Source organism: Xiphophorus couchianus, chromosome 19 (assembly GCF_001444195.1).
Source record: "Xiphophorus couchianus chromosome 19, X_couchianus-1.0, whole genome shotgun sequence".
Classification (NCBI taxonomy): domain Eukaryota; kingdom Metazoa; phylum Chordata; class Actinopteri; order Cyprinodontiformes; family Poeciliidae; genus Xiphophorus; species Xiphophorus couchianus.
The window spans coordinates 20,952,127-20,971,361 of record NC_040246.1 but is presented as its reverse complement, the minus strand read 5'-3'; the positions used below and the strand labels follow the sequence as shown (position 1 = coordinate 20,971,361).

General features: G+C 35.1%; 1 protein-coding gene and 1 long non-coding RNA gene across 5 annotated transcripts in view; one reads left to right on the top strand and one right to left on the bottom strand.

Moving 5' to 3' along the window:
• The window catches only part of ppp2r5ca (protein phosphatase 2, regulatory subunit B', gamma a), a 35,089-nt gene extending 15,866 nt beyond the window's left edge, over positions 1 to 19,223 (top strand). For 2 of the 4 annotated variants that reach the window (XM_028000569.1, XM_028000571.1), the window contains 13 exons: positions 7,091 to 7,290; positions 8,904 to 9,014; positions 10,194 to 10,286; positions 10,374 to 10,504; positions 10,599 to 10,658; positions 11,833 to 11,941; positions 12,150 to 12,203; positions 12,281 to 12,451; positions 13,404 to 13,531; positions 14,410 to 14,511; positions 14,639 to 14,711; positions 15,758 to 15,874; positions 17,423 to 19,223. In XM_028000569.1, coding sequence (XP_027856370.1) covers positions 7,091 to 7,290; positions 8,904 to 9,014; positions 10,194 to 10,286; positions 10,374 to 10,504; positions 10,599 to 10,658; positions 11,833 to 11,941; positions 12,150 to 12,203; positions 12,281 to 12,451; positions 13,404 to 13,531; positions 14,410 to 14,511; positions 14,639 to 14,711; positions 15,758 to 15,874; positions 17,423 to 17,557 — 1,484 coding nt within the window. In that variant the 3' untranslated portion in view covers positions 17,558 to 19,223. The remainder of the gene's footprint in view (positions 1 to 7,090; positions 7,291 to 8,903; positions 9,015 to 10,193; positions 10,287 to 10,373; positions 10,505 to 10,598; positions 10,659 to 11,832; positions 11,942 to 12,149; positions 12,204 to 12,280; positions 12,452 to 13,403; positions 13,532 to 14,409; positions 14,512 to 14,638; positions 14,712 to 15,757; positions 15,875 to 17,422) is intronic. The other 2 variants (XM_028000570.1, XM_028000572.1) reach the window with 1 other exon arrangement.
• On the bottom strand, positions 15,629 to 17,549 carry LOC114134180 (uncharacterized). The gene is made up of 2 exons (XR_003593356.1): positions 17,418 to 17,549; positions 15,629 to 15,869 (listed from the first exon to the last, which is right to left on the bottom strand). It is a non-coding gene; the product is annotated as an uncharacterized LOC114134180 (long non-coding RNA).
• Positions 19,224 to 19,235: the final 12 nt, after the last annotated feature.

Sequence of the window (19,235 nt, the reverse complement as noted above, 5' to 3'; positions counted from 1 at the left end):
TTTTGATACAATTATTATTTTTCTTTTAAAAATTTTTAATTTGACCAACTGATCTTAAATAAGAGGCAATCGATCAGCTGTAGTTAGTTAGTTTATTAACCTGAATGTTCTTGCATTATTATGCCATATCAGTCAAAAATGGTCTCAAACAACATTATAGATTATTGCAATAATTTCTGGGACAATTTATCGCCCAGCAGAATTTACGGTGACGGGCCTAACTGCAGAACATTTATTTCTCTTTTATTTTATAGTCTTTTTTTATCAGAGGAAAACCTGACTCTGTCTGAAGGTCAGATGTCAGAGAAAAACAGAAAATCAGTATTGATCTGGAAAAGTCAGATTGGTGCCACCCTGCCCTTATAGAGTCGCGTTACAAACGGATCAATATGTAACCTGAATTATAACATGTTTCTTCTCAACAAAGAGTTTATTAAATCCATTTTAGTTCTTTCCCTGGAATATTCCCTTAAGTAACTGTTTAATTGTTTGAAATGGGCTGAAAGCAGTCAGAATATTATATATTTTTTTTTATTTAATGCCTTCAGATCCAATAATCTACACTGGATATTTGTGCCAAATGCTCGTTTATACACAACAGTCCCAAATGGTTTATAGGAAACGCATCAAAGTATCAAATAAAATTTTTATTTGATGTCTCAGTCGCTTATCAGTGACCAGAGAAATTGGTGCCATGCTTTTATTAAAAGCTGCAGCAAATATTAAAGTTTTCTGCTCTGATTCAAAGGAGTTTGTACGTTTTCTAAGAATTTAGCAAAAATTCATGTTACTAGTAGAAAACAATCAGAATTGGAGAAAACTGCAAGTCAAATGTTTTTCAGTTCTTCACTGTTTTTGGTCTTATTTAGCGTATTACATTTTTGCTCGCTAGTTTTTCTTATTTCAAGAAAATAAGAAAAAATTGTGTTTGGAATGAGAAAAATGTATATTTTGTAAGTTTTCGTGCATTTTTTATAGACGATAAATTGTTCCAGAAGTTGTTGCGATAAACAATAAGAAGTTTAAATTAATATTTAACACTGGAACTGGAAGACACTTTAAATATCAAAAATAAAATAAAAAAAACATTAAATAAAATGAATTATGAAATTTCTCTACACAAAATTGTCTTTGAAATAAAGGGCTATTTGAGACCAAAGCAACAAACTGAAGACTTTGTTATTCAGTTTTGGTAGAAAGGGAAAAATAAATCATGCAAAATGGAAACTGAATTTGTTTTAATTTATCATTTGATTAATTGATCAATTGCTTATTGTGACTTGCCCAGCTGTTCCTCACTGAGTGGCCTTTCAGCTCTTGTTGATACTTATTTATATATTGTGAACATTTTAAGTCCGTCCTGACAACGGAGTCCAGATTAAATTAGTTTCGGTGTGCACCAATTTATTGGCCAGCCAATTTACTTTATCGCCTGCCTTGATGGATGCAGCTACATCTGTGTTTTCCCTCTAATTGTGACCAAACTAGGAAGAAATTATCGCATTTTATTCATCTTTTGCAGGACAAATATGACTTCCTTTTTTACTTTTTAGATAAAAACTTGCATACTAGGAAAACCCTGTATTCCAGTTCCTTAAGTGCTCACCATTTATGTTTGTTTCATTTGGAGGGACTCGAAATATTTCATTGAGAGCTGACGATCTTACCGTGAACACGTTGCTTTAATATTGGCAGTAATTAATTTCTGTTTGAAACGTCTTTTCTCGTCATTTATCAACTCGTCTGCATCCAGTGCTTCCAGGTCATTAAGATGCATTTAATTCACTAATGTCAATTTGATAGAACAACTTATTTTATCACGCTGTGATAAACAGTTGTCGTACACTGACAACATGCTAGCTAATGCTAAAACGGCAGGATAAATGAAGGGTAACCATGGTAACCAGTGAACCAGGCCGGCTCTTTCTGCAGTCGAGTTGCACACGGATCCGGTGTGTTTAAAACAAATAATCCGACGATAATTAGCAACATTTCAGCCCCCCAAAATATTGGTGTTAGCCAAAATCGAAATCAATCAAGACAATCGGTGCATCCCTAATGTAGTTGTTTCATGAATTGTTGAATTGTACATAATTTTAAAAAGTTTACTTGCAAATTCAGAATAATTTGAACTTTAGTGTATGTTTTTTTTGTTTTTTTTTTTCAAGTTGAGCATGCAGCCAAATTGGTCTCGCAGGCTTTAAAATCTGTGACAAGTTTCTCTATGTGGCTATAAATAGTAGTTTGTCAATGTTGGCATTGATCACAAATGGTTCTGTGTAAAAAGCAGTCACAGCTCTGTGGACGGAACCACAGACGGGTCCCAGTGTGAGTCCACTTATTCATTATCTTTCTGTTTTGAACAGAAACGATTCACATAAATCTCCCTCTGTCCTGCCTGGTGTGTGAGCGCAGACACAAAGAGCCTCTGCATGACTGTTTCCCACCTGAGGCTCGCATGAATTACGTTAATAGAAGTCACATTGTGGCAAACATCAATTTTGGGATCAGAACACTGGCTCTTTATCTGTTGCACAACAAGCCGGTGGGTATTTTCAGAGCGTACAGAAAGTTTATAATGCAAGGAGACAGGCTTATGTAACAGAGGCAACTTAAGTCCTGACTGCGCCAGAGGAGCGAAGCATTACGCCACGTTCCCGTCCGTCTGTATGTCCCTGTGCATTATGGGACGTCCCATGTCTGACCCCGAACTGAAAGCTTTTTAGCTGATGTAACTGTAATCCTTCTTTGTTCGTCTCGGGTCCAGAAAGTTCACTGAATTTATTTCTAGCAAAAGAGGAAATCAAATTGATGGTTAACACCAGTCCAACAGCTTCTGCTCCTGTACAGTAAATAAAATAAATAACCCTAAACAAACTACAGAGCAAAAACTCCCAATGAGCAGGTAGCGGTTGTGAATTTAGCTGTTTAATTTTTCAACATTAACACTTATAAGTTGAAAACTTGTATAAGCTAAGAACTAATGGAAGCTTTTAACTTTTGTATAAGTTACAAACTTATACAAAAGATAGCAAAATTACTCATGAAATACTGTATATAATTAAAATAGTATAAAATAAATGTTAGAATACTAATACATATGGCAGTGACAGAATGGCAACAGAAAAAAGGGGGTGGAGCTGTCTGTTACTGGTTGCTATGGTGACCACCAACTGCTATGGCAACCACCAACTGCCAAGAGCAGCGTAATAGAATTTAATGCACCAATAAATAAATGTCTGCAGAAACAACTTCTTAATAATTAAACAAAAATTAATTAAAAGAATAAACGAATTTTGATAAACTCCACATCTATAATATTATTAAAATAAAATCTTGTTACATAAACATCGGAGGAATCCACTGTAGAAAACGTTTATTGGCTGCTTTTCACTGATGTTTTTATAACAAATGTTCCTGGATGAGAAATTGTCCCAGAAGTTATTGCAATAAACAATAATATTATTGTTTTTGAGACCATTTTCAAGTAATGTAATGATAATGGCCTATATCAAAATACAATACATTTTGAAACTAATAAACATTTAACACTGGAATTTTAAATGTCTAAAGTAAATAAACAAAATGACAAATAAAAGGAATTATGAAGTTTCTGGAAAAAAAAATCTCCTACAGGACCAAAGAACCAGCCTGAAGACGATTATCATCCAGTTTTTGGTAGAAAGAGGAAAAAAAACAACATAAAATCATGCAAATCATGGTAATTATTACTTGTTTTAATTTATTATGCGATTATTTGATTTTTTGAGTACTGCGACAGGCCTACTCATCGAGTCGTATCAAATGTCTTTCTCAGTTGTTTAGTTTTTTTAGATAAATTGTGTTAACACCAATAACACACATATAATTTTATACCTGAGGTTACAACTTTCCCCTCCCTGAAATTTGGGATGTTCTCCTCCGTTTATCATAAATATCTGCTTATTTAAATATTTATTAGTTGTTTTTGTGTGTTTGTTTTTTTACCAGTTATTTGTTAATTCTTACATTGTGTGTGAATTGTGAGACAGTTATTTTTTGTTTTTAAGCATATGCACTGACTGATGGCACTTTTTAAATTTCGTTGTTCTTGTGACAATGACAATAAAGATTTATTTTTATCTTATCTTTTATCTTTATCTTATCTAATAGTGCAGTAAAAATGCTCTTTGCTCTAAGCCTACGTAGATTTGGAACCACTGTGTGACCACTAAATGCATAACTCTGGGATTTTATTTAAATTAATAAAGGTCATGTTTTAAAATTTTTTTAAATTAAAGCACATGTAGTATGGTTAAATGTATTCTGCTACAGTGGAAGAAAATACCCCCCAATTTTTTTTTTTCTGCTAAAATAATTATTAAGGTCAATTTTCTGACATTAGCTGAATATTGACAAAGTTTTGTGCGTATTTGTGATGGAAACGCAGCTAATAAAGATAAATATGACAGATGTTGGACCTTTTTACACACATGGCGGCTCTAAAGCTGTGGCCTTCTCGCGCTGTCATCGGGATGAATTGGCTGACCTTAGACTGACGCTGCAGAAGTGTGTGTTAGAGTCTGAGCCAAATCCCCCTCATGTCTCTGCTTACCTAGAACCTGCCAGGTTGTAGGAATGCTGTACACCAAGTCTGTGTGCGTTTTTCTTCATTCCTTTCTGTAGAGGCTATGGCTTTACTTGTGCATTCACATAACGAGGAGTGAATGTGTTCAGCTGCCTGTTATTTCTTTTCAGCCGTTGCCAGATGTAGCAGCCCTCTCTGTTGCAGAGCTCTAAAAAAAACACAATTATTGGATTTTTACCCTGCATATTAATGCAATATTTTTGTTATCTGCAGTTGATTGGATGCAAAAGTCTGGACATGTTTGGTACAACGGCTGCTGGAAAAGACAGGTGTTTTGCTGTTGACTTATCATCCAGAAGCCACTTGCTGCATTCTTTTTGTTTGTGCAGGAGGCGCCACTTCTGCTTTTCAAAGATGCATAGTTGTGTAATTGCGTATCTGTTTGCAGCCATTTTCAAGGGGTGGGTGTAAACATTGAGTTGGGGGCGTGGCCAGCAGCAGGTTATTTGGATTTAGAGACGAGATGCCCTGAAACAGCTAAATCTGTCTATAAATGATTTTGTTCAGAAAATGTAATGAACGTTGTTCACTTTATTTGTTGCCATTGCTAAAACTACAGGCAGAATACAATTCTAAAAACGGCTTAGAAAATTAAAGTCAATGTTCACGACTTCTCTTTCTGATTGCCGATTTCCCCGGTTTAAATTCTACCAGAGAAATTGTGCTCAATGAGAGAAATCCCAGATGGAGCAGTGAAGGGAGATGAGAATCTAGCTGAATGTTGACCATATTTGAACGTTGAACCAGGAAACATTATGTGAATTTTTAGCCCCATGCTTCCTTGCTCTTAGATGTTGATGTTGTCCATTTGTGTCGGGGTTCCACTTGTTTTTGTTTTCAGGAAGATAATTCTGCATACTTTGGTTGTAACAAATTAATATTCGAGCCACTGTTGTTGCTCTTCTGTTATCTGAAAACAGACTGTCCACTCGCCTCTAATCTGATATCAACAAGGCCTTTTTGTCCACACAGATGCTCATGTTGCACTTAGATAAATGAACTTTTCAGATTCATTGAGTGTTTTGTTTTATTCAGTCTGTTTAAGCTGACAGAAACCTATGAAACATAACCTGTTATGAGAGATGGAGTGAAGAGGAACTTCACAAGTTGTCACATTGCTGGATAATAACGGCGTAACGTTGTTATTACTGCATCACACGAGCAGCCAGATAGAAATTTAGATGTTTCCTCCTGCTGTTGGGTTCAGAGGCCCACGAAATAAAGACTGTCAGATCAGAGTCCTAGAAAGAAAACCCACCATTTCTCTTTCTCTGTCTGTCTGCTCTCTTGTTATGCTGCTAATTGTTGTTTAAGTCTTGAACATTTTATTGTCACGTTGTTTTTCTTTCAGGGTAACTCGTACTTTCACTTAATTGGTTTGAATCTTACCGAAAGAACAGAAGTAGGGCTGAAACAATTAATCAATTAATCATGATTAATCACTTGTTGAAATAAGCATCAACTATTTTAGTAATCAATTAATCATTAACTGGAGTATATACATTAAAAATAGCCATTTACTGGAAAAAACTTAATTCAAAACAGTAATTAAGCCAACCTGAACAAAATATAAATGTATTTTGCATTTAAGAAATTTAAATATGTCTGTAAATATATCTTATCCCAAACTCCTCAAGTGGCAAAGTTTTAGCTTCACCTGGTTAAATTCAATAAAAAATGCTATATTATTACATTTTAGGCAGTAAAGTGTTTGTTTTTTCTTATTTAAAAAAGATTTCATTGTTTGTTCGCATCATTTAAAGTAGGGGTGCACCGATTGCAGTTTTCTGGCCGATCGCTGATGACCGATCTTTTAAAAAGACTAACTTACCAATTCCGATTTTGGCTGATATCATTTTTTTTGTCTGAAATGTTGCTCAATATATCAAGAAAGTTGCTGAATTGGCAACAATGGGGTGACTATCGTTAACTGCAAATGTGCCGACATGACCTGGTCGGCCGGTTTGTCAGGCAAACCTCTCTTACGGGAGAAAAGAAAAGCACAGTGGTTGATTTTTAGACGTTTGCCGAGGTTGATAACATCGGTGGATAAGATTGGCTTCACATGTAAAAATCGGCTGATCACCGATCTCCCAAAATTAAGGAAATCAGTGCAGCACTAATTTAAAGTATTTCTAATACAAGATGTTGAATGGAAAAATCTGCAGAATGTGCCCATTTTTTTAATCTGATTAATCGTCAATCATTGATTTCTAAAAATAATATTTACTTGTAAATGTCATTTAATTTCTCATCAGAACAGGCAGGAATCACATGTGGAGTACCACAAGGTTCAGTCCTCGGACTCCTACTATTTAATACCTACATGCTGCTGCTAGCTCAGGTTATAACAAGAAACAATCTTGTTTTAACTGCGTCGTATTTCTCTGCTGCTGAGTGTTTTTTCCTCTTTATTTCCTATTTTTCTTCCTGACTGATTTTCCTCTTCCGGTTTTCCTGCAGATGTGGCTCCAGCAGAACAGGAGAAGCTGTTCATCCAGAAGCTGCGGCAGTGCTGCGTCCTCTTCGACTTCCTCTCTGACCCCCTGAGTGACCTGAAATGGAAGGAGGTGAAGCGGGCGGCCCTGAGCGAGATGGTCGAGTACATCACCCACAACAGGAACGTCATCACGGAGCCCATCTACCCGGAGGTGGTGCACATGGTCAGTAGGCCGCCGACTGTTCAGGGAGAAATGGCAGAAAAAAAGAATCCAACCCATTTCAGTTACGCAACTTTTGTAGATTTGTTGAAGTTTTTGCACGATGGAATGTTAGCTTTACTTTCTAAAGCTTACTTTATTATTTATGGCAACTTATACTTTCACGTTTAACAAAAGGCAACCATTCTAGTCGCAGTTACTTAATTTTCATGCAAATAAAAACTTTGCCACCTGGTTAAGTTGACTGTCAACATCGACAGGCCTGTGATATTTTAGTTTATGTTTTATTCAGAGCTGAAGATGGTGATATATGTTATTGATGTTTTTGTAAAAAAAAGACGACTTGGGCCATTATTTTAGCAAGGTGACAATATTCACAATGGCAGACCAGTCAAAGACCAATAAACTTTAATTTAGTATCAAACACTCCACACTGGAACTGGAATATATTTAAATATCCAAAATAAAAAATAATAAATGAGCACAGATCGGATCATTTTTTGGGTGAGAAGGCTGGAATTTGGCCGTTCAGACTGTGATGAAAAATGTGCAGTTGGTTCGCATTCGCCTGCTGTGTGAACGTAGCCTTAGATATGCACTACAAAGAAATGTGTGAATAGATTTTCTGTGTGTTATCCTGAGTTAAATTCCACAGCGGTGCAAAAACAGAAACTCTTACCAAGTAATTTTGGTCTCATTTCAAGTCAGATATCTTAGTTTTACCTTATTTTATTTGTACTCATTTTTGGCAAGATATTGGAGCTTTGAAGTCAACAATTCCTTAAATTTGAAGAAACATGCTAGTCCCATTGGCAGCTTATTTCACTTAAAATAAAACATTTTTCCCCCTGTGATAAATGACATAATCTGCCGATGGAACAAGTACTTTTTCATCAATATTAAGAAGTTATTGACTTAAAACAGCTCCTGTAACTTGCTGAGAAATTTATTTTTAGTTAGTTTTTGTTTTACTATAAGTGTAGTAAAGTATTTGCACTAGAAGATCAATCAAAATTACTTGGTAAGATTTTGATAGCTAATTCTTGGATAGGTTTCAATCCACTGTACTTTGGTTTTTTTGGTCTAAAATAAAAATTATTTTAATCTGAAACACTTAATTCAGTTTTTCCTTTAGCTTTCCCTAGGATTTTACCAACTCATCCAAACTTTTCTCAGTTTAATTTGTTTTTCCCGTCCAACTGAGCCATTCTGGTCATGATTTTAGCGTCCAGAGTTTCCGTCACAGGGTGTACTGGGTGCACTGGGCGCACTCCAGCCTACCTTTGTAGCTTATCTTCTCTAACAAGGCTCGTAGTGTTTAGTAGGCCATCTGCGTTGTCCTGTGATCTGTGCGGCGGCGGCGGCGGCGGCTCACAGGGGAGTCAGTTGACACGGACAAAGACCAGAAACACAAGACTGTTAAATTATGGAAGGGCAAAACCTTCCAGGGTGGTTGTAGGAACAGGGTTAAGCTTAACCTTAAAAAAGAATAGAAAAATAGAGAGAGGGAGGGTGAAAAATGAGGTCTTTCTGTTTTCTCGGAATAAACAACTGCAGGTAAATAATGAAAACGTCTGATGGGAGCATACTTCCTGTTTTGCTGCTGCTTCTTTCAGTTTGCTGTGAATATGTTCAGAACGTTGCCTCCGTCGTCCAACCCAACGGGAGCAGAGTTTGATCCCGAGGAGGACGAGCCGACGCTGGAAGCGGCGTGGCCCCACCTGCAGGTCCAGATTGAATTTAACTAGTTTTAACCTGAATGTTCTGCAATCTGTGGTTTGTCATGCAAATTTATGCTTGTTCACTGCAAAAACACAAAATCTTACCAAGTGCTTTTGGGCTACTTTCTAGTGCAAATATCTCAGTTCACTTGAATTAAGACAGAAACAAACTTACAAGAAACCTTTCAGCAACATATAGGAGCTTTTTTTAACTGAGTAGTTGAAATCCCTAATGTTGATGAAAAAGTTATAAGTGAAATAATCAGTCAAGCAAGACAAGACTAATTAAAAATAAATGTATATATATATATATATATATATATACAGTGAACCCTCGTTTTTCGCGGGGGTTGCGTTCCAAAAAGAACCCGTGATACACGAAATCCGTGAAGTAGTTACCTTTATTTTTTACAATTATTATACAGCAAAATTAAATATTCTACATTGAAACCAAAGAACAAAACCTGTTTTCAGGCCGAAGCATTTTTTAACAAATAGAACATTTTCTTACAAATAACTACAGTAAAATAATCATTTTAATCATCAATATGAAGTACAAGAAAAATTGTGACTCGTGTATTTCCCTGTTCCTCTGACTGTGACTTCGCTCTCTAGTGGCTTTTCTTCTGAAGCCTGTGGTGCAGGTGAGTTTTTTCAAGAGAAGAACATAGTTATCAGTAGTTGTTGTCACTCTTTTTTCTTCTGGGTAAAAACATTTGCCAAAATTTGCCAAGCTGTATTACGTATATTTAAATACCGTAACATTATTGGCACTTTACGGTATATAGAGAAGAAGCACGGAGACTGCTGAGCCAATCAGGACGCAGAACACAATGCACCGTGAAAAAAAACTGCACAAAGAAATCTGGGAAGCAGCGAGGGTTCACTGTATATATATATATATATATATATATATATATATATATATATATTCATATATGGGGAAATTACTGACATGGGGATATTGCTGATAGAAATATAGGTATTGGGAAATTGCTGATTTTAAAAAGATATGTTTAGTTTCTATATACAAATAAAAATATTTGTTTCTTTCAGTAAAAGTTAATTTTGTCTTATTTCAGGTGTACTAATATGTTTGCTGTAGATCCTACTTGGTAAGATTCTTTTGTTTTTTCCAGCTTTTAAATGCATTTCTCTTTTTTTTTTTTTTTTTTTTTTTTGCAGCTCGTCTATGAATTTTTTCTTAGGTTTTTAGAATCTCCCGACTTCCAGCCCAACATAGCGAAGAAATACATAGATCAGAAATTTGTTATGCAGGTAAAGCCCAACATTTCTCCAACATAAAACACAGAAGACACGGTGACTCAAATCCAATAAAAATGTGCTTTCTGTTTGACTCTGCAGCTCTTAGAACTATTTGACAGTGAGGATCCCAGAGAGAGAGACTTCCTGAAAACCACTCTCCACAGGATCTATGGGAAGTTTCTGGGGTTGCGGGCGTACATCAGAAAACAGATCAATAACATTTTCTATAGGTCGGTTTCCTGTTGCTCCTCGCTCCAACACACTGCTAGCATCCAGATCATTGATTTGGGTTAGCATGACTAACATTAGCCTTTGTTTTTACAGGTTTATCTATGAAACTGAGCACCATAACGGTATAGCTGAACTACTGGAAATACTTGGAAGGTAAAACATTCTTTCAGTCACTCCAGACCAAAAGTAAACTCTTAGAAATTACACAAATCAAGTGTTTATTTTGATGATTATGGCTAATGGCTAATGAAAACCCAGATTTCAGTTTCTCAGAAAATTTGAGTAGATCAGGTGTGTCTAAAGTGTGGCGCGTGGGCCGTTTGTGGCCCCCAGCTTATTTTTTCACAGCCTCTGACTGCAATTCAACAACGATGCAATAAAGGCTTTTTATTTTTAATTAGGGGGAAAATGAAAACAAATTAAAATCTTCTCATAGTAGAAAATATTGTACCCTGTTTTATTGTCAGTGTAGAAAATTTCCACAAAAAAACTCAGAAATTTTGATATTAATCTCAGAAATTTTCTAGAGAAGTGGAAAAATTTGAGTTTAAAAAATTTAATATTTCTGGGAAAAAATGGCAGTTTTTAGATTAATCTCAGAAATTTTAATTTAAAAGAAAAACAAGGACATTTCTGGATAAAGTCAAAACACTACTAGAAAAAAAATCTAACTTTTAGATTAATCTCAGAAATTTGAGGAAAAATAGAAATCTAGCTTCTAGTCAAAGGTTTTCTAGATTCCTTTTTTTTTTGGTGGAAATTTATTCTTTGAAATGTTGACATGAAATGTTCTGACCAAACTTTTCGCCACAACTTTATCAAGCTTTTCTTACATTTTCCCTTCCACTCAGTTTTCCATTGAAATGCTTGGATACAGCACTCTTTGGGTTTCCTTCACAACCTTAAGAAGTTTTTAATATATTTTTTCCTTCCACTCAATTTTCTATTAGCACTCAGTGAATGAGTGTTACGTCACTACCAAAATAGACATTTACTAGTTTCAAGTCCAAAATATTCTAGATTCTTTTTTTAGTGGAAATTTATTATTTGTGAACAAACTTTTCTCCACAACTTTATCAATCTTTTATTACATTTTTCCTCATTTACATTTTTTTGTTATATAAAATTTTAATGGAGAAAAAAGAAAAAAGCCATAATCATCAAACGATACAAATAACTACTTGGAAGTAGCTTGGTTTTGTCTTTCTAATACACTTTTCAATGTTTCTCTGATTTACATACCTCTAAAGTTTTATGTTTTGTAAGGATTTTTGTCATATAACTGAAATAGTTCAAAGTTTTTATGGCTTTTTTATGTTTTCTTCAGCATAATCAATGGATTTGCCTTACCACTGAAAGAGGAGCACAAGATTTTCCTGTTGAAGGTTTTATTGCCTCTGCACAAAGTCAAATCACTCAGTGTCTACCATCCACAGGTTTGTTCCAACTGAAAAAATGAACCAATAAAAGCTCAACTTGTTGTTTTTCTAAGAAGCTGTTAGGTGTGGCATGTAAATTATTTACATTTTTCTTGTCCCGACCTGTTGTTGAACAGGCCAGAATGTTCTCACCTCGCTGCACAGTTGCTTAACGGGGTTTCTTCTGAATAAATTCAAACTTTTCTTAATGTTTGGCTTTATGCAGCTGGCCTACTGTGTGGTGCAGTTTTTGGAAAAGGACAGCACATTAACTGAGCCGGTACGTTCAATAAGTAAGTTTTTGTTTTGTCACTTTATCCCTTATAACTGGTTTCCAACCTGCATTTATCCCCACAGGTAGTAATGGCTCTGCTAAAGTACTGGCCAAAGACTCACAGCCCAAAGGAGGTGATGTTTCTCAATGAGCTGGAGGAAATCCTGGACGTCATTGAGCCCTCGGAGTTTGTTAAAGTTCAGGAGCCACTTTTCCGGCAGCTGGCCAAGTGTGTATCCAGCCCACACTTCCAGGTACGGGAGAGAAACAAAGGAAAAGCAGAATTACAGTTTAGAGGTATAAATTGCACCGATTGAGTTAATGTTATGTCATTATTATGGATGGGCAGTGGTGATCCCAAAAGGGGGGCTTAAAGGGGCCATGGCCCTTCTTGGAAAATGCTTTCCACCACAAGGCCCATCCCAGAGAATCATGTTCATGTCATAGAAAGACATACAGTGATCTCCTTCAATGAAGATATTAATGGAAAGCCCAATAAATTAATAAATCCAGAATAAATAATTCAGAAAAGCTAAGCTGTGCCTTGCTAAAATTTTACTGGCCTGATCTGACCACACCAATAACAACAGATTTAAGTATTTTTCTCCATATCTGGATAAGTTGAGAAAGACAACAGACAAAGAAGAAGAAATATTTGTACTTTCAAGCTTTTTTCATTATTTTTCCAAGATGCAACATTTTAATGATGAGTTTAAAAAAATATATATGTAAATTTTTAATAATGTCACAGCTGAGCATGATTTCAATGGCAATTTGTCTTAAAATAGTAATAACTGTCAGGACTTTGACTATATCATTTGACATAGGCAGTGGCGATCCCAAAAGGTGGGTCAGAGGGGACCATCGCCCCTTTTGAAAAATGCTTTCCACCTAAATACCCACCGCAGAGAATGATGTCCATGACATAGAAAGACAAAACTCAATAAATGAACAATATACAAAATACATAAAAAATAAATTATTTATTTTTGGCAGTGATTCAGCATCATATGTAAACCTTATCAAATGCAATTTTCTAATAACTGCTTCTTGGTGCTTCTAGTCAGAAGTTTAAAAAGGAAATCAGAACAAAATCAACCTGCAGAGATCTATCTGTATTTGGGGTTTTTAGCCTTGAAGAGTAAAGACTTTGTATCAAACTGTGATTTTGTGTAAACTGAGCGATGTGTTGTTTTCCTCCGTCAGGTGGCGGAGCGGGCCTTGTACTACTGGAACAACGAGTACATCATGAGTCTGATCAGCGACAATGCAGCAAAGATTCTGCCCATCATGTTTCCGTCTCTCTACCGAAATTCAAAGACTCACTGGAACAAGTAAGTTACCAAGGTCGCCACCTGCTGTTGTGTTTGGGGAGTTTCTGCTCAATTTGTTCTGCAAGCAGAATCAGCCCGTCTGATTTCTGACTTTAATCTGAGAGGTTTGATGTTTTTTTTCTCGGTTGTCTTTTTTTATCTCAGAATTTTTGCCTTTTTTTCTTTAAAATTTTTGACTTTTTTCCCTGTTGACTTCTTTTCTCCATATTCAGATTTTTTTTATTCCCTCAGAGTTCATTTTTCTCAGAATACGGTTGTAGTAACGTGAGGCTAAAAAGTCCCATTAATAGAAAAAAAAAACAAAAAACAATTAGTTATATTTTTTCTAATTTAAACAACCTTTTTCTTATAATTTTAAGATGTCTTTCTGGTAAAATTCTGCCTTTTTTCTGCTAATGTTATAACTTATTTAATTACAGGAATGTAATTATTCTCATAGCCGGGCGCTAATACTCTCTGGTACTATTAACAGTAGGACTCACAAAAATAAAAGCCACTTTTTCAAAACATTTTCTGTCATTAGTAATTTATTTCATTAGAAAAGAAAGTAGAAAATAATATGAAGAAATCCAAATTTTAATCTGGTATGAATAAAATATATATCAGAATTTATGTTTGAGCCACAACACTTAAACATAATAAACAATAAATTTCTGTCATTCACAACAATTCTCTACATAAATGTTTAATTTTCCCGTTACGTTAGACCAAACGTCATGTTCGTTTTGTGTTTTAAAGTGTTTAGAAACCTTTAAAGTAATCAAAATCCATCAATTGACCAGAAAATTGAAAGATAATTTGCATAAATTTGTCGCTCTGTGGCAGAACTTTATGTTTTTGTTTTTAAATATTATAATTTTTTTGTTTTTTTCCCACAGGACCATCCACGGCCTCATCTACAACGCTCTGAAGCTTTTCATGGAAATGAACCAGAAACTGTTTGATGATTGCACACAGCAGTTCAGGGCAGAGAAAAATAAGTAAGTCCTTATTTTCATCATTTTAGGACGATTTAGATGATTTTACTGCTGTTGGATTTTTGTGTTTTTAATTTGTTGCTTGATGAAATCCATGAAATCTGAGACATTTTGGTGTTTTGATGAACAGAGAAAAAGCAAAGTCGAAAGAACGAGAAGAGGCATGGATCAAGATTGAGAATCTCGCCAAGTCAAATCCACAGGTAAACTCCATATTTAACATTTATTTGACCTGTTTCTCTCTAGAAAACCAGGATGTTTTATCACCAGTCCTCACATTATTCTTCATCGTTAAATATTAAACAGGTAGCTTGTTGTTTAAATGTTAGCTAGTGAGCAAAAGAGTGAAAATAAACCCATAACTTACAACTATGTACTAAAATTGAATAAAACAGCTCAATTTTAATCTTTAATACATTTCTGATTTTAAAAGTATACAGATATGGTGTGTTCGCTGACCTGAAAAATATCAGATTTTTTATTTTTAGCTCAACCTAAGCAACGTAAAATCAGCTGATTCCAGTCACCTATCAAAATGTTGGCATACAAAAACTGTCATAATGAAAAAGTTTTATTTAAATTAAAGTTCTGTGATATCCAGGGGAAGGAGGTCAACAAAACAGACGTGAAACTGAAAAAAATCTAAACAAATTATATGAACATGTAGCTTAATAATCCATCTCTACAAAGAAAAATGATTTTCAAACAGAAACCATGATCACACAAAAAATGTTTTTAGCCAGATACAATCAAATGCATCAAAACTCATAAATAACTTTCCAAAATTCAGCAAACAGGAAATTTGTCAAACCGATTTAACATGTTTTTTGTTGTTTTAAACAAAATAGTCTAAAGTTAACGTATTTTAAGTGTTTTTGTGTTATTACAATCACATGTGACTAAAATGAATGACTAATAGATACTTGTGTGTGTTGAGTCAGTGTTTGTTGTAACTTTATTATAGCAACATAATCTACAAAAGTCGATATTCACAAATTTACATCAGGAAAACTTTAAATATATAGAAAACATGTAATAAGAGCTTTTCGAGCGGATTCTGTTTGACACTTGTAACTTTTTAAATCTTTATAACTTTAACTATTAATTAATAATAATTACGTTTTTTTAAAGATTTGCCCCAGAAGTGAAGAGTTTTGAAGATTAGCTTTGATTTCTTCTTCTCCTTTGCATGCCACTGAAACTCCTTTCTCCATCTTCTTCTTCTTGCTTCCCTCTCTTTGCGATCCAGTTCTGTTTGTATCTTGATTCCTATGACATCATAAGTCCCGTTGCTATGGAAACGGATGTCCCTTTCATAGAAGATGTACAGAGGTTAAAAAGGGCAGTTGAGGAGGGCGCAACTCAGGTAAACCTGACTTTCTCTCCATCTCCACTTATCCTTCCTAGACTAATTAATTTATTCAACTAAAATTTATTTAGTTTTCTTCATTTACGGAAAAATTCAGGGACACATCTAAGAAACAACTAAACTTCAATAAAGACATCTTCTTAAGTGTTTAAGTAATGCAAAGTCCAAAATAGTAAGAAAAGAATATAGCTGAAGAGAGATGTATGAAATATATGACTGTATCTGACTTAAAGTATAAAAAAAGTCTTAGCTTAGCGTTGGTAAAATACCAAACTGCCTAATAATGTTTAATATCTGCTTTCCCATAAATGTAGGTTGAGATTTTGCTGTTATTACAGAAATATACATTTTTACATAAATACTCTTAAAGACAAAACTAAAACTGTTCTCCCAAAGTAAAATAAATTAATAAAAATGAAAAACATTATACATTACTGTAAAGGGAAAATTGAAAACTGAAAGAGTGAACCTCTGGTATTTGTGGGAGCTAATTAGCTAATCACTTATTAAAAATGAAAATATAAAACTTAACGGACTGAATGATCTGTTTGTATGGGAAATGTTTGCGTGTTTTTTGGGTTTTTTTGGTGTTGAATCCTGATACATTATCGGCATTGTTGTCAGTTGCTATGGCAACGAGTCTGTGCGTAGCGTAGCCGACAAAGAGTGAGGAAAAATGTGGTTTTGAGTCATTCTTCAACAGTCACAAGTGAAAGATCCCGCCCTCATCTCCCTGCTGGAAGGCAAAAAGCTTCTTGCTAATGATGACTAGCCTTGGTTTTAGCTATTAAATTATCAACATAGCGCACTATATCTTATAGATATAGAAAAGAAAAAGGGACAGGGCTTTGCTACTAATTGTCAACACTAAGACAACTAGACGACAAGGTCAGGAAAAAGTTTTAAATAAGAAAAAGAAATTGCGAGGCAGAAGGAAGTAGGTCAGTTATGCTAGCTTGACTATGACAACCTTAACATGAAGATGTGCTGTGGAATTCAGTTGAAATTTAAAAAAAAAAAGGTGAACTAAACAACAACTCTGACAAATCATCAGCTGAGCAGGTGTTTAAATGAGCTAATCCACGTCCGCTGTTAGCTTAGCTACTAGCAGCGGTAGCTAAGCTAACACAGCGATTCCTTATTAATAATTGCAAAATAAACATTGAGTCTAAAAACATAAAACTGTAGCGTTCTGTTCTTTATGTGGGAAATGTTTGAGTGTATTTTTTGTTGAATCCTGAAACGTAAAGTGCCATTGTCTGTTGCTATGACAACGATTCTCCCTTCATAGCGGGTTTCAGTTGTTTCATAACGGTTTCTCTGCGTCATTTTTCCCTTTGCTGTGGTGCTGAATTAATCAGCGACATCTCCAGCGTCATTTATTTAACAGACGGTTAGTAAAACAATCGTCTTTTTGCCCTCCAGCGTTGTGAGCAGGCGTGAAATTTTCCAATGTAAACAAAACAACGCGGCGCGTCGTTACCTGGCGACTTCCATAAAACACGCTGAGCATGACAAAATTTCTGTTTTTGTCCCCAACCTCAGTTGCAGGGGGAGCAGCGTAAAGAGCGGCCCATGGTGAGACGCAAATCTGAGTTGCCTCAGGATATCTACACCACAAAAGCCTTGGAGTCCCACCGCAGAGCTGAGGAAATGTTGACCACCCACGACGGGCTCTAGACCCTCCAGAGCCACGGACAGAATAACGCTGGCGAAACGCGTTTCTTTTACCCAGAATCCTTCAGTTTGTCTTCATTCCTGCAGAAACTCTTCAGCCGCCTCTCGGTTTTTCCACTTTCTCAGGTTATTTTATTTTTCTCCGAGGATGATGATGATGATGTTTTGTGTCTTTTATCCCGTTTCGTCCCCGTTCTTTCATCACTGTAATCATTGTGGACAGCACAACGTTGGTTTCTACCAATCAGACGTTTAAGGTTTGTGTCTTTAGTTCAGCGGGAACAGAGAACCCTGCTATTCCGAGTTAAAGAAATAAAACACGATAGTAGTTTATTTCTGTTTTGGTGCCAAGACTGTTGCGTTCTTTATGCTTGATTTATTTACTGCCTGCCTTTTTGTTTGTTGCCACTGTTTTGATTTTCTTTTCTCCAGCACACTGAAAACCAAACTTGGGCCTGTTCTCAGCCTTGCGTTGCTCAGAAAAAAACAACAAAACAAAATTACGAGGAAAGAAGAGGATTACTTTTTTTTTTTTTAAATGTCCTGTGGACATTTTATTTTATTTTTTTAAGTTTCCATCTAATTGTTTTTGTGCCATATGCCGCTCCTTTTTCTTTTCTTTTCTTTTTCCTAATATCTATTTCTGTGTTTGAAAACCAGATGAGTTAAAACAATGGTACTTTCTGCATTGGAAGAAAATGACATGGAAAAATGTTTGTGCGGTTGCCATGGCAACACCATATAAAGTTATTTTCCTTTTTTTTTTTTTTCTGTGCGCACGTTGAAAGATTTGCACGGTTGAACAGGTAAAAGGAAAAAATCTCTTCTGTTACATCTGAAAACTTTGATTAGGACCTTTATTATTCTTCTGTTTTATTTACATTTATACGATTTTGAATGCAATTAAAATATTAGACGTAATTTATTTTTAAATTAATTATCCTTCAGTCAAACTATCAATAATTGTTTTTAAGTTAAATAATTTAAGTCCCTCTTGGTGTTTCCCAGTAAGTACCATTGTTTAAACTTAAAACATCTGCTGGATTACATCTTTTTTATTTTGTTTTCTCGTCTTTGTCTGTTTTTCCATCCCTGGCCATTTAAAAAGCCCAGTGCTGAAACAGACTGGTGTGAAAAATGACCTCAAAGATGCCAGATGTGAAAAAATAATAATAAAAAAACTGACATTGTGACTTAGTTGAACTGTATTAATACTGTATTTGCTTGAATGCAAAAAAGCTGTAAATTTAGACTGACCATGTCAAACATGTACCTTTTACCCTGGAGGAATGCCATTCACCAAACTGGTTTCTTCTGTTGGTCAATACATTTCTGCCTGCTGGGAGAAATGGGTTTTTATTTTATTCAGTCCAGAATGTTGAAATGTTCTTTTAATGCTGAAAACAAGTCATTTATAATAAGAAAAGATGATTTAGAAATTATTTGGTGGCTTGTTCTCTTTCCACAGGATCTAGGTATTTTAATTTTAACACATAATTTCCAAAACTTGTTAACTTAAGTGTCCTTTTGTATGTGACCTGTACTATATGATTCATTTATTGTATATATGATTTACCTTGTTTCATGTAGTGTTATATATCTAGATTATTTTGTACAAATTGTCCCTCTGTACAGAATAAAACATACAATAGCAAGTGAAAGAAATTAATCTGCTACCTGC